Source organism: Bemisia tabaci, chromosome 1, assembly GCF_918797505.1.
Source record: "Bemisia tabaci chromosome 1, PGI_BMITA_v3".
Lineage (NCBI taxonomy): Eukaryota > Metazoa > Arthropoda > Insecta > Hemiptera > Aleyrodidae > Bemisia > Bemisia tabaci.
The window spans coordinates 90,379,748-90,394,216 of NC_092793.1; the positions used below are offsets into that span (position 1 = coordinate 90,379,748).

At 38.4% G+C, this 14,469-nt stretch overlaps 1 protein-coding gene and 1 long non-coding RNA gene across 5 annotated transcripts in view; one reads left to right on the forward strand and one right to left on the reverse strand.

The window, feature by feature from the left end:
- The window catches only part of LOC109043515 (uncharacterized), a 54,956-nt gene extending 46,227 nt beyond the window's left edge, over nucleotides 1-8,729 (reverse strand). For all 4 annotated transcript variants that reach the window (XM_019060716.2, XM_019060717.2, XM_019060715.2 and 1 more), the window contains exon 1: nucleotides 8,024-8,729. In XM_019060716.2, the coding sequence (XP_018916261.1) occupies nucleotides 8,024-8,596 (573 nt within the window). In that variant the 5' untranslated portion in view covers nucleotides 8,597-8,729. The remainder of the gene's footprint in view (nucleotides 1-8,023) is intronic.
- Nucleotides 8,603-11,385, forward strand: LOC140226062 (uncharacterized). Its single transcript, XR_011900885.1, has 2 exons — nucleotides 8,603-8,736; nucleotides 9,074-11,385. It is a non-coding gene; the product is annotated as an uncharacterized lncRNA (long non-coding RNA).
- Nucleotides 11,386-14,469: the final 3,084 nt, after the last annotated feature.

Below are 14,469 nucleotides of genomic sequence, written 5' to 3' on the forward strand. Positions count from 1 at the left end.
TGTGATCCTAAATGAATTCTGAAATCTATCTAAAACATATCTCCTTCCTAAATTAACCTGAGATGTAAGGGTTTGCTACTCAGTTTTACATTTAGTTTGAAGAAGAATATTGTTTCGAGTGCATGAAACGGAAAGTATGAAAATATCAACTATATTTTTGGTTAATTTTGGGGTAAACCAAAAGTGTAGTTGCACCAGCCAGAAATGTGGTTGTATCCATAGAATAATCTTTTCCCATCGAAGTGTTCACAATATTAACACTGATATTTATGCTTTTTTATTTTTTAAAATTTTGATTCTGATTATCTAATATCTAATATTTCCTATGTTGACCTATTTAACCAGAATCAGCACAACTGCCTTTCAACTCGCCTTATTTGCTCTCATGTTTTATTTTCATTGCAGAAAATTAGGGATAATATCGTATCAAAGCTCTCTGCAATTGTCCACTAACCTTTCAAGGAGATATTCTTAAAATTTCAAATCAGAGGATTCCTTAGCTTTCTAATAGAATAATAAAACACGAGAAGCCATTTACCAAAGTCTAATACAGTTACCCTGATTCTATGCAAAATCCTCCATTTAATCGTGCCATTTTAAGAAAAAAGATTCGAACTGTTTCCTTCTTTCCTCTTAGAGGGACTTTAATAATTCTATTGATGAGAGACCATTGCACTCATTACTATAATTATGGGTCATTCCACGTCAACTGTACCAGGCTCGGAACCCGACCCCCTCCGATTTGGCTGAAAATTGGTATACAGGGTCTTTACATCATTATAAGAGACTAATTTGAAGGGTTTTCCCATCTGACGCCCCGTTCGCGAGATATCGACCCCCAAAGATGGGGTGAATTCTAGCGATTTTCAAAAACGCCCGTTTTAGCGATTCTCATTTTCTCGACTTCCCTCTCTTTGACTCTCCATAGCGAGACTCTGTATCAATCCATCATACTTTGAAAGAGTGTTTCTAGATCAGTTTTTCATGTAGATTCTGAATATGCCATCGAAATTTAGCTAAAAATTATTCTAATGGCCGTAATTTAGGGTTTTTTAAAATTTACGATTTTTTCGCCATTCAATGTTCAAACTGAAAACTCGAAAAAACTGTCTCTCAGATTTTCGATTTTTTTTTTTTTACTTCAAGCTTAGGATGTATACTTTCGGTTCATATACTTTTTTCAATGGAACTCGGACGGTTAAGGGCCTAAAAAAATTCAAATAGGCCAAAAAAGGTCAAAAATGGTAAAAAAAGACGAATTTTCACATGTTAATCCAAATCTTTTGATAGTAAACTCTTCAATTATCGATATTTTTTCCCTTTCTACCCTCTAATATGTATAAAATCAGACTAGCAACGCTTCCCGTACATTCACCGATCGATGAACGGCCTGAGGGAAACCGGAAACCGACCAAATATCCTCGAAATTTACGCAAAAAGGCGATTTTTCACATCGTAACCGATGCATACCATGGATTGTAACTGCAATTTCTAATTTTCTCTATCTATTTCAACCTTAAGGTATATACTTACGAGTAATAAACACTTATTAACGTGCATCGATGGGGCACGGATCTAAACGGAAATTAAAACCGGCCGGAAACGCTCAAAATGACGGCGAAAAACGATTTATTACACGGGAACCGATGCATCTCCTGAATAGTCACTGAAATTTTAATTTTTTCCCTTTACTTCAACCTTATGGTGTAATCTATCGAGTACTTAACACTAATAAAAGTGCATCGATGTGTTAAGGAGCTAAACGGAAATGGAAACCGGCCGGAAATGCTCAAAAAAGGCGGGTTTTCCCACGGTAATCCGAGCATCTCATGAATCGTCACTGCAATTTTCATTTTTTTTTCTCTTCTTCGAACTCAAGGTGTACTTTTGAAAAGCTTACATTACACATTATCCATGTATTGGTAAAATATCTAAAAAAAACTTAATTAGAAATAGACCGAAAATTCTAAAAAAAAAAAAAAAAAAAAAAAAAAAAAAAAAAAAAAAAAAAAAAAAAGCGATAAATGACGTTGAATAAGTGGAGTTGATTTGAATCGATGATAATTATGATTTAAAGGAGCTGACGCTTGCATCATAAAAATCGCCGATTATAAACTTGACGGTGGAAAAATATGATGCACTTCATCGATCCTTTAGAGGACCTTTCCTGAAGGTAAAGGCAGCCTGACACTCCTTTCAAAAAAGTTAGAAGCCAAAATAACTAGCTAAGAATTACACCTCTACGGCTTCTGAATAGAGGCGATGAAGAACGGCTAGCCCTAACTTTTTTTCCCCTTTAACTTTTCTTTTTTTAACTTTTTCTCTACCCGCCCTTGGTTCTCCAAATTTCACTGGAATAGAAAAGACATTAAAAATCTTATTAGAGCCAGAATAGGACACGGTCTATATCCCTCCCATCTACACAGAATAAATTTACGAGCTTCTGAGCTGTGCAATTGCGGACTAACTGGCGACCTCAACCATATCTTCTTTCAGTGCCCCCTTCTACAACACGATGCCTTCTTTAAAAATTTAATTAACGCTAATTACTTCCCCCCCTTCAATATATGGTTCATTCTTCATAACCCTCTCCCTTCTATCTATAAAATAATCACCGAGTTCTTAAACCAGAATAATATCTCCTTATAAAAGCCCGTAATGATAACAAGCCCTTCATCACCCAATTCTCCTCCCCCTAGCTATTCCCATTCCCGCCCTTTAAGTACATCCATCTATCTCTCTAATCCTACAAAACCCTACAAATCTACCTTCATACCTAATGTTCACTTATTATGTTTTCCAGGACCCAGTCTACCATAGGTTTAGTCGCCACAGTGGGTCTTGTGGCGTGAAGATGGTGTTGGTACCCCCTCAGTCCCCTTTGCATATCTACTCCCTCTCCCCCCACCTAATTCTCTCCTCAACATTTTAACCACTTACCTACCACAATGTGTCTATAGATGGCTGTGGGCTCCACACCGGAGCATGAAGCCAATAAAGCATCAAAGAAGAAGAAGAAGAAGAAGATTTTTTCTTTTTTTCTACTTTCTGTTTGTTGATTTTCACAAAATTTAAAACATTTCAAGGTTTGTTTTTTTAAAGGACTGTTAGGTACCAAATGAGTTCGAAAATTTCTACGGTTTGAGTTCCTTGTTTACTTCTACTTCAATTTTAGAAGGTGCTAAGGTAATATATTTAGAAGCGTTAGATTTTCTGCAGCGCAGCGCAATACAGTCACCGTCAAAAATTGTTTGATCTTGGGCATTTCCTAGTCGACATTTTATAAATTCGAAAAATTACTCAAAATTTGTCAGGTTGTTTTTACTCTTTGTAATGTTTACAATAATAACATGTTTCATGTATACTTTAAGGTTGAACTTAAAAGCTGTTAATTTAGAAAACAAATGATAAACCGCAGTGCAAAACAGATAATACATATATCTCATCCAATATCAAGACTTCTCTACAGTGACTTTTTTTAAAAAAATAATTAGGTATGGAAAATTGATTGAATTTTCTTATTTTTCCAATGTTCTCTAAAATAAAAATTCAGCTGTTAATCCCCTAAGCGTATGTCTCGATAATTCATATTTTCAATTATAGGTATTCAGGTGTATTCCTGCCAAATTTCATACATCTGGCTGCTCCAAGGCAACAAAAGTCCGAGATACTTCGGAGAAGCAGAGATTGTTTGCTCATTCTCAAGATGGCGGCCATTAACAGGGGTAAAGCTGACTGCATTTAAATCTCAGGATTTTTGGGTTCCTCACATATTCGCACGTGCTCATTCCAAGTTTCATGCATAAAGTTACAAAACAGCCACAAAAATCTGACAAACCTCGGAGGAACAGGGCAGATAGCTTTTTTCCAAAATGGCAGCAAATTTCGGCGGTTAAATGGCTGACCAAACTTGGGTCTCGATGAATTTCTATTTTCAACACACTCGTGGATATTCTCGCCAAAATTCACGCGTCCAGCTACAAAACAGCCGCGCAAATCTGAGAAACCGCGGTGAAGTAGGACTGGGCTGTTAATTTCCAAAATGGCGGCCATTAACCAGGATAAATATGGCCGACTGAACTCAGGTCTCGATAGATTTTTGTTCTCAACATGTTTAAGCATATTCCTGCCAAATTTCATGCATCTCATTGAAACTCAGCCGCGAAAAACTGATAAACCACGAAGGAACAAAGCGAAACCTCTAATTTTCAAAATGGCGGTCAATAGCAAGGGTAAAATGGCCGAATGGACTTAAATGTCAATTTTTCCTCATTTAAGACACACTCAAGTATATTCCTACCAAATTTCAAGTTAATGGGTAAGTTAAAACGCCTGAAAAATGAGATAAAAACGGAAACCAGCTTATGACGGCCATCTTAGAAAATGGCGGCCAAAATATGGGGACCTATGTTATGCCGCGATCAGACGCTGAATTTAGCACCTGAATGTGGAAGTCAACAGTCATCGCCCAACGGCTGAAATTTAGCAAATTCGAGTTATTTTCATCCAGATGTGTATCAAATCTACTCGAATAGTTCAGACAAATTCAAAATTGGTCCGATGGTTGCTGAGATTCGTTGCTGAATTTTGCGCGTCACGCGCAAAATTCAGGCATCGGGCCGATGACTTCCACATTCAAGCCACATTCAGCTCCCACATTCAGCGTGTGATTGCGGTGAAAGATCCAGCTTGGGTCCCGACGGATCTTCGTTCTAGGTACCTTAAACTAGAGTCCCTTTGTACTGAGAGTCAAGACAACACCCCTCATGGAGTCACAAACGGGAATAAAGATTACACAAATTTAGAGTCCCTTTATACCCAGAGTAACGACAACTCGATTATCAGCTGACTGGCAGCCGACCTTGGCTGGCCATGGAGGCCGAAACTAGTGCACTCAAACGAACGATATTGGGGGATAAGGATCAGGAATCCTGCGATGTCTGTCACACAGAAACAACAACATCAACAAATTGACCAATTAAAAAGAAAATGAGATTGGTTTGTGAATAATTTCTTAATCTATTTTCATTTTGGACCGATGGCAATAACAATTTACTCTTGATAAACCACAATTAGGTAATATTTTCATTATTCTTGTTCACATACGAGGTACCGCCATCTTGGTGCACTAGTTTCGGCCTCCATGAGCGAGAACCAATCAGAATTGGATTTTTTTTTAGGCCACTTTCAGCCCAATCCTGGCCCAACCAAAAGTGAGTTGTCGTAACTCTGGGTATAAAGGGACTCTACACAAATTGAACGTTTTTCGTAATCTTTGATCGGCTCATTCTTAAATTCCTTTCTCCGTTCCTTCTCTCATTCCGTTTGTTCCTTGTCGAACCCGAAATTCCTCGGTCCATTCCAGATTATAATCTTTGCAATTGGTGAAAATGTAATCTTTATTCCCGTTTGTGACACTGTGAAGTCCTAAAATCCGGTTCACCAATCAGAAATGGATTTGCATTGTCTTGACTCTCAGTATAAAGGGACTCTACCTTAAACTACATTTACATCATGTTTCATGCAAGTAGCCTAATTGGAAATACTTTTACCCTACGCGACCCCCAAAAACTGAGGACTTGAACGTTACACAGCTTATTCCAGTTTACAATTTATCCATCCAGGAAGCAAAATTTGACATATTGCTACGTGCAATTACACTATTTAGACTGTGTAACAGAATTGAGAGGGATGCAGCAGTTGAGAAAAAACTCTGTCACCACTCTATTTTCCCAATTCCAAGGTGGTTTTATAATGACTAACCGATAGGGGTATGCTAATCATATTCGATCTCCGTCCCAACATCAAACTGCATTCACATTAAACAGCCTTAATTTCCAGTTTCTGGAATGCCATCTCATTGTTTTCAATTGTGTGCAACGGTATTTAGTTGTCCATCTAATGAAAGGTGAAGGAAAAAAGTGCAACGGACATGTTTAAACCATGCATCGAGAAGCTAGAGCTCCCTCATCATACGTTAAGACAGACGTAAAGTATTATTCGTGTCACCACTTATCAATGGTGCCATCTGATTGCATGTATTGACCTGTTGGGTAGTGCTGATTCACAGTTGGTGGTTTGTCACGGTTTCTGGCATGGGATATATCGCATCAATTGGCCAAAATATGGACAAAGGCACCTGCGTATGAGCTTAAAGAATCATTCTAAACCACAAAAATAGAAAAATTCAGAGAAATGATCAGGCAGATATTGTTTGGTAGAAAACCTTCCATTCGATATAGAAAACAATAACTGCACCAAATGGGATGTTCTTTTCAAAACTATCTTCTGCTTTCATTTCTCTAGATTTTTCCCTTCAGAATGATTCTTTAAACTAATCTGCTGGGGCTATTGTCCTGTTTTGGGCTAAAAATTTAAAATTTGCCAAAACTTCTGACATAATCTATGCGATATATCGCATGCCAGTTCCACCACACCTTGACTAAACCCCTACATCAAAGACTGATGTTTGTCTTAACACACAATGAGCTAGCCCTACTCTTTTGGAAAAATTACAAGGGTTACTGAATCCCGATCATTGCTATAGATGAGTATGTTTGAGACAGCAATACCTGCAGAGAAAACTTAAAAGGCCACAGGTACAAAGCTGGGTCAGTTAAGAGAGTAACAGTGGGGAAAAGTTAGTATTAAGGTGATTTGTCAAGCTCAAGTGACGTCGTCGAAGTGGCATGCGATATATCGCATCTTGTAGGTCAAAAATCTCGACAGATTTTGAATTTTCAGCAAAAAAAAGGACGATAACCCCTGCGCATGAGCCTAAAGAATCATGCTAAACCCAAAAAACGGGAAAATTCAGAGAAATGAAAGCAGGATAGTGTTTGGAAAAAAACCTCGCATTCGATTCAGCTATCGATTTCTGTATCGAATGCGAGGTTTTTTTCCAAACACTATCCTGCTTTCATTTCTCTGAATTTTGCCGATTTTAGGGTTTAGAATGATTTTTCAGGCTCATGCGCAGGGGCTATCGTCCTTTTTTTTGCTGAAAATTCAAAATCCGTCAAGATTTTTTACCTTAAAGATGCGATATATCGCATGCCAGTTCGACCACATCACTTGAGCTTGACGAATCACCTTAAATGAGAACGAGATAATGTAAGAGTCACTGAAGGCAGTTGACACACGCAAAATTTCAATTACTAAACAATAGGGTTAGAGGGGATATCAATTTTTTCGATTCAATTTTTTTCAATCGAGTTTGTATGAGGCAATTTATCGATTCCATCGATTTTTTATTTAAGAACATCGAAAAAATCATTATGATTTTGTCGATTGATCTAAATTAGATAGACAAAGAAACATAACTAAATTATCGTTATTATATCAAACCTGGTTACGTTTTAAGCAAGATTAAAAGGGAGATATTGTAAGAGTTAGGTAAACTTTAAACCATGATCAGTGATCCGATGCCTAGGAATTCATCCCTAGATCTGGGGATTTTCCAACATATCTTGAGATCTAGGGATTAAGTTTGATGAGGTAAAAGTAAGGAAAAACCGACTCTAAAACCCTCAATTTCAGCTTTATTCATCTACATTTTGTAGGCCTTATTGGCAGCACTATTTTCTCCGTAGATGTGCTGGAACATATTACGATTGCGTCGCTCAATATACTCGACAAGTCAATAGGAAAATAAGAAAAACCTTAACTAAGTCAACTAAAATTCTTTCATTTTATTGGTCTGAATGAGAATAATCTGGTTTCACCACTGCTTTCAAAGAGCGACGATAGTCAAACGAACCAATCAGATTTAAATGTTGCAAAATCATACATCGAAAGATGTCATGATTCTACTTCAAAAATGGCGATTTTTCTTACGTGGAAAAAATCAATTTTATAGATTCCATTTTAAAAATCGATTTTTCAGGGCTCGATTATAAATCGCCGTTTCAAAAGAGATCGAATTGATTCGCATAATCAATTTTTTCAAAAAATCAACATCCCTAGAGGTTAGGTTCTTAAAGGTATATAATGAAGTACACTTTAAAGTAAATGGTGAGGCTACCTGGGTTGACACTTTGGGTAGCTGATGATAAGGGATAGGATAAGCAGGTGGCGACTCGAGTCCAGGTTTCTCTGTAAACCTTTGCTTCTCTGACAGTAGCTTTGAGAAAATGTTCTCCAACACTAACTTCTGTTCCACAGTAAATGCAGGATGATTGGCTGCCAAGACATACAGCATAAGAAACTCTTCAGACGTTTCCTCATCCTCAGAGATGGAATGAGCTCTAAAGCACTTGTCTACCTCACTCCAATTCGATAAAATTTTAAATAATCCATTAGAGCACGTATCATTGTTTGAATGGAGGAGAGATAGGTACAGAACTAGTTTTTTTCGAACTGTTTTGTCATTTAAGCACTGCAAATCTAAAGAATTAATCTCGGCAGGACTGTTCGCCACATTTTCCAATTGTCTGAACTCATGAAAATCTCTTTTACCCAAGTATTCCAGACATGTGCCAAAATATCGTAGTTCTGATGGATGGCATAAGTTGAGGAGGTTGCACATCACTCGTATACGCTCATAGCTTTCCAATTCTTTAAAACATGATACAATATCACTTTTGCACACCATCATTAAAAGAAACCATTGAAAGACATCAGGAAATTAAAGCCAATTGTTAAAGTAGTATCCACGGTGGTGCACAAATTCACTACATATCACTCAGAGAACGGGCATGATCAGGGCACAGTGAGAGTGAGCTGTGTAATGCCAAGGTAGATTTACACAGGTATGGAAAAGTTGAAAATTCCCATGAGCCTCAGTACGTGTCACATGACCTCGTGACGTAGGTTAAGGGGCCCGTTTTTTAATTAAATTACAATCAAATTAACATTCAAACGTTTGTGCGTTTAAAACGCTAAAATTAATATCGCATAACCAAAATTGTGCAAAAAATCCCACAAAATTTTGACAAACGATAAACCGAACATAATAAATCAAATAATCAAACATCCAAAATGGCTGACGTTAAGGGGCGCTGGAGAGCCAATCAGAGGCCAGTTGTTTAGTTCTGTCCATACCTGTGTAAATCTACCTTGGTGTAATGCAAAGAAATAGGAAGGGCTAGAGCAATCATCCATCCAAGGCAGATAAAAGAATGGTGGTGGCTGGTGGCATTTCGTACCCTCTGGACGTCACACGGAATGTACTTTTCTACGTCACAGCTAAAAATGAAGTCACCCTTCTGATTGGTCAAGAGGATCGCGGGAAAATCGAGACCTCTTTGAAATTTAAAAGGGAGTGGGGAAGGTCACGTAGTAGACCATGCGTCCGGCTCGGTTGTACTAGAGTCCCTTTATACTGAGAGTCAAGACAATTTGAATCCATTTCTGATTGGTTCCCGTATTTTAGGCCTCCACAGTGTCACAAACGGGAATAAAGATTACATTTTCACCAATTGCAAAGATTATAATCTGGAATGGACCAGGGAATTACGGGTTCGGCAAGGAACAAACGAAATGAGAGGAGGAACGGAGACAAACGGAGAAAGGTATTTGAGAATGGGCCGATCAAAGATTACGAAAAACGTTCAATTTCTGTAATCTTTATTCCCGTTTGTGACATCCATGAGCCGAATTGTCTTGACTCTCAGTATAAAGGGACTCTAGGTTGTACAACAAGACCGATCTTCACAGGTCAGTCATGCCGAGGACGAGTTTTGGTACTCTACTGCGCAGTGACGTGGTATTGAGTGCCTGCAATGTATTTCTTCAATGTGCACCCATTGTGACGTAGCATTGAGTGCCGCCGGGTCAATGAAAATAACTCGAATTTGCTAAATTTCAGCCGTTGGGCGATGACTGTTGACTTCCACATTCAGCTGCTAAATTCAGCGTCTGATTGCGGCAATAAGGCCGGGCGGGGAAGTGGCTTTCAAAAAAATCAAAAGCCGCTAACACACGTACACTCCGAATGTACACTCTGGCATTCTGGCCTACTGCGCATGCGCGGGCATCGCGGATGTATACACTCATCATTCTCTTGGAAAAGAATGTACAGTTTGACGAGAAGAAGAAGATACCCGCGACGATTTTTTACTCATTCCTGTAACTTATAGTTGTTCAAGAGAAGTAAGAGAACAAAATGAGGAACATTCTCGATGCCCGCGCATGCGCAATAGGCCAGAATGTACATTTGGAGTGTACGTGTGTTAGCGGCAATAGAGTCGTAATGTAAGTGAGAGTACCTTCATAGAGAGTATGGCCTTGTCTCGACGGCGCAACTGTTGAGGGAAATTGGCGCAACTGTTGAAGGAAGGAAGTGTCTCAAAAATGTTTCACTTATAAGTGAAACTTTCAAGGTCAGAAATCTGGAACCTCAACAGTTGTTTACCTTCGATGTTTTGAATTGATAAACGCTGGTTACACGTGAAGCGGGAGTGTATTACGGGTGTTTTTTTTTTCGGAGCGGTTATTATTTAGAAATATTTGCACACATTTCAGTATCAATTTTATATTTTCGTTTGTAGCATATCACTACAGCAGGAAAATAAAATTTTATCGAATATATTTTCTTTTTATCCATATCTGAGTAATGTTATTGTTTTTTGTTTTATACCTGGTCGACATAACGCAAAATATTCACCTCCCGTTCATAATTATCAGTTCAATTATCTCAATTGACATCGTTTAACCTAGAAAAATTAATATTGTTCAAATATTCCCGCCTAAAAGTTCCAGGTACACATGCGTGCGCGTCGAGACAGGGAATTTCGGTTGGTGCAACAAACTTGCTGCAGTTGCACCTAATTCCCTCATCAGTTGCGCCGTCGAGACAAGGCCTAAGGCCATTTGTATCTTTTTACCACAGGAAAACTGTTCCGCTTTTTGATTGGTCAACGAGTTTTTAGGCTTCATGATGCTCTTCCACCGCAATCACACGCTGAATGTGGGAGCTGAATGTGGCTTGAATGTGGAAGTCATCGGCCCGATGCCTGAATTTGCGCAAAATTCAGCAACGATTTTCAGCAACCATCGGACCAATTTTGAATCTGTCTGAACTATTCGAGTAGATTTGATACACATCTGGATGAAAATAACTCGAATTTGCTAAATTTCAGCCGTTGGGCGATGACTGTTGACTTCCACATTCAGGTGCTAAATTCAGCGTCTCATTAGGCCTGTATAGACGATCAAATTCCGAACCAATTCCGATCAAAGTAGACATGCTGATGACTGGTGGTCACCATCTACCATCAAATTTTGACGGGCCGCACTTTTTTGATCAAAGTGAGATCAGACAGGAGTGCCATCATTCATCATTTCCTGCCACAGGAAACGTTTCTGTCAAGTTTTCATTTTAAAATTAAGCAAATTTATGAATTTCAGACTGATGACTCCCGACACTTTGATGCTACTTTGATCGGAATTGGTTCGGGAATTTGATCGTCTATAGAGGCCTATTGGAGTCGTTCAAACTGACGGAATAGAGGCCAACGTTTGACCAAAAGAATGACCCGAAAAAGCATCAAATGATGCTCTTTGGGTCGGCACACCGGTGACCCTACAAAGATGGCGGAACCTATTTTGCGCGGCAAATTCAAATTAAGCGCGGTATTTTTAATTATTTTCAAATGCGTGACTCCGGTTTCTCTGACGAGGAAACGCTTTGCGCGGTAGTTTTGTTCCTAATTTCTCCTCAAGTGTAAGATAGCCCTTCAATTTTGGTTCTACGTTCAACCCTCTTGATATTTTTCTCTTTTAAACTGACTTTTCTTTCACTTCTTTTTAAACCAATTACTTGTGTTGCTGATGAATAATCCCTGTTTGCATTAATTATGAAAAGCGGGGCACAGAGCTATGACGCTTCATCCTTTTGCTGGCAATAATTAATTTTTTACCCACGTATTAAAATATCATCAAATTATTATGTCATGCGCGCCCTGTAGCTATAAAAACGTATTTTAGGTAGAATTTGTCAAAATGTTCTTTTGGTCACTAAGAACTCTTAAATTTGCTCCGAATGGAATTATTCATCTTATTAGGTACATTGCTTTCATTGATTATCATGAGCTGTAATTGAAAATGGAGTTAGATAAATGGAATAACTGGTGCCGATAATTTTTTCTCTGTGTACAGGTGAGTATTTTTAATGCAGCAGTGATAGTTAAAATAAGGTTTTTGTGACTGAAAATAGTAAAATAACGATTTAAAATTTGTTACTTACATCTTATCTGTGACAGAAATTACTGCCGATAGGAGGGGGAGGGGGTATCTTGCTCATAGAAAAAGAACAACAAAAAATAAAAATCAACGATTATAACTTGCTCACATGCGGATCTCGTTTGCAGTACCTAAGTCAAAATCTCTGCTCAAATATTATTTTCTTAAAAGGGAGTGGACGAACATTGCTTGAAATTTTCACAGAATATTCTTTACTCTCACAAGAAGAATTAGGGCACTTATCATCGCTTGAGATTGAGAATCCTACCATTTAGGACATACATAATGGCAGGAAGTATGCAGCATCGCAAACCTAGATGCACAATTTTTCATTGGCACTGTCTTCAAGTGGGAACTTGTGAATTGAGCTGCTACTTTGTATTAGCAGCTATCTGTTCATTCAACAAGTTAAGGGCATGAACGCATCGAAATTATCACAAAGTAAATTTTTTTTTTCTTTTTGTGTTAAGAAATATTTTTTATTCAAAAATTACAACTTGGAATACTCATGATAGCATGAGGACTTGCAGGCTTAAGTTACAATCCACTGAAGATAGTTTGTTATAAATGAAATATCCAGAAAGAATATGACCTTCTTAATCTACGATCACTATCCAACCTAGGTTGCATGCCGATAGTATTATCTGCAATTATTCCTGTCTGCTAATTGTTTGCATCACATGGTTTTGAGGGCAACACAGTTCTTGCAGCATAAATACGTCAAACTGGAAAATTTCCTTCTAAAAACCTTAGAGGAAAAGTTTATTTTCTATGGTAGATTATTTGTTCCATTTTTTCAAAACAGCAAAATAGTTGTACTCCCTAGGTGGCAGTTGAGGAAAAATTTGCCAAAATGAGTGGTTGTTAACGCTCAGCATAAATCTCATTATTTTTAGCTTGAGCAAATTTTGAATAATATAGCCCGCATCAATGCTCTTTATCTCAAGATGATGAGTGACCTGCCACCGATGATTTGCCTGCCATCTTCAAAAAGAGTTTTAGAGCTGGAGCAAATTTATTAACTCCGATATAAGTTTGGTGGGAAAAGCTTCGTTTCCTATGATTCTATGCATGGTGATCAAATTACCCGCAGAAAGTTCTTCCTATTATGAAATACTGCACTGAATATGTGATTTTAAAAATAATTAGAGTCCCTTTATACCCAGAGTAACGACAACTCGATTATCAGCTGACTGGCAGCCGACCTTGGCTGGCCATGGAGGCCGAAACTAGTGCACTCAAACGAACGATATTGAGGGATAAGGATCAGGAATCCTGCGATGTCTGTCACACAAAAACAACAACATCAACAAATTGATCAATTAAAACGAAAATTAGATTGGTTTGTGAATAATTTCTTAATCTATTTTCATTTTAGACCGATGGAAATAACAATTTACTCTTGATAAACCACAATTAGGTAATATTTTCATTATTCTTGTTCACATTCGAGGTACCGCCATCTTGGTGCACTAGTTTCGGCCTCCATGAGCGAGAACCAATCAGAATTGGATTTTTTTTTAGGCCACTTTCAGCCCAATCCTGGCCCAACCAAAAGTGAGTTGTCGTAACTCTGGGTATAAAGGGACTCTAAAAATAATAACAATAATAATGAGAAAAATCAAGGATGGGACATGGACATTGTCCATGGATGGGATGCGTTATGGACATAGAGTACATAGAGTCGTAATGTAAATGGGAGAGCTGGCGCCATGTTCTGCTCGACGAATTCCGAGCCCGGTGTGCGCCGAGTTCGGGTCGCTTTTTCGATACATTTTCGATCCAAAATGGCGGTGTGGAATACATGGTAATTCCTATCTCCGTTGTTGTTGTTGTTGTTGTCATCGGATGACCGGGTACCTGTGTATCGCAAACAATCGATTATGTATCGAAAAAGTGACCCGGCGTCACACAGGAGTCTCGGAATTCGGGACATGGAAAATGCTTGAAAGTGGCTCCAGCTCTCCCAATTACATTACGACTCTATGTACTCTATGGTTATGGATTGCGCATTGCTCTTTTTTTCAAAATGGCGGCCGATTTGTTTACGTTGTGCGCACCGGTCAACGTGAATGAGCACCGAATTGGTGCGGTTTCGGGGTCATCCGCCGAATTCCAACGATGGATTCCTCCTTTCCGCCAGTCGGTAAAACCCCGTCTCATTGCGGCATTCGGGCCGTAAATAAACAAACAAGATGGCGACTCACCGTAACATCGATAAGAAGCTAAATTTGACAAAAATTTCAATTATACGGCAGTAACAATTTAAACTAGCATATCTACGAA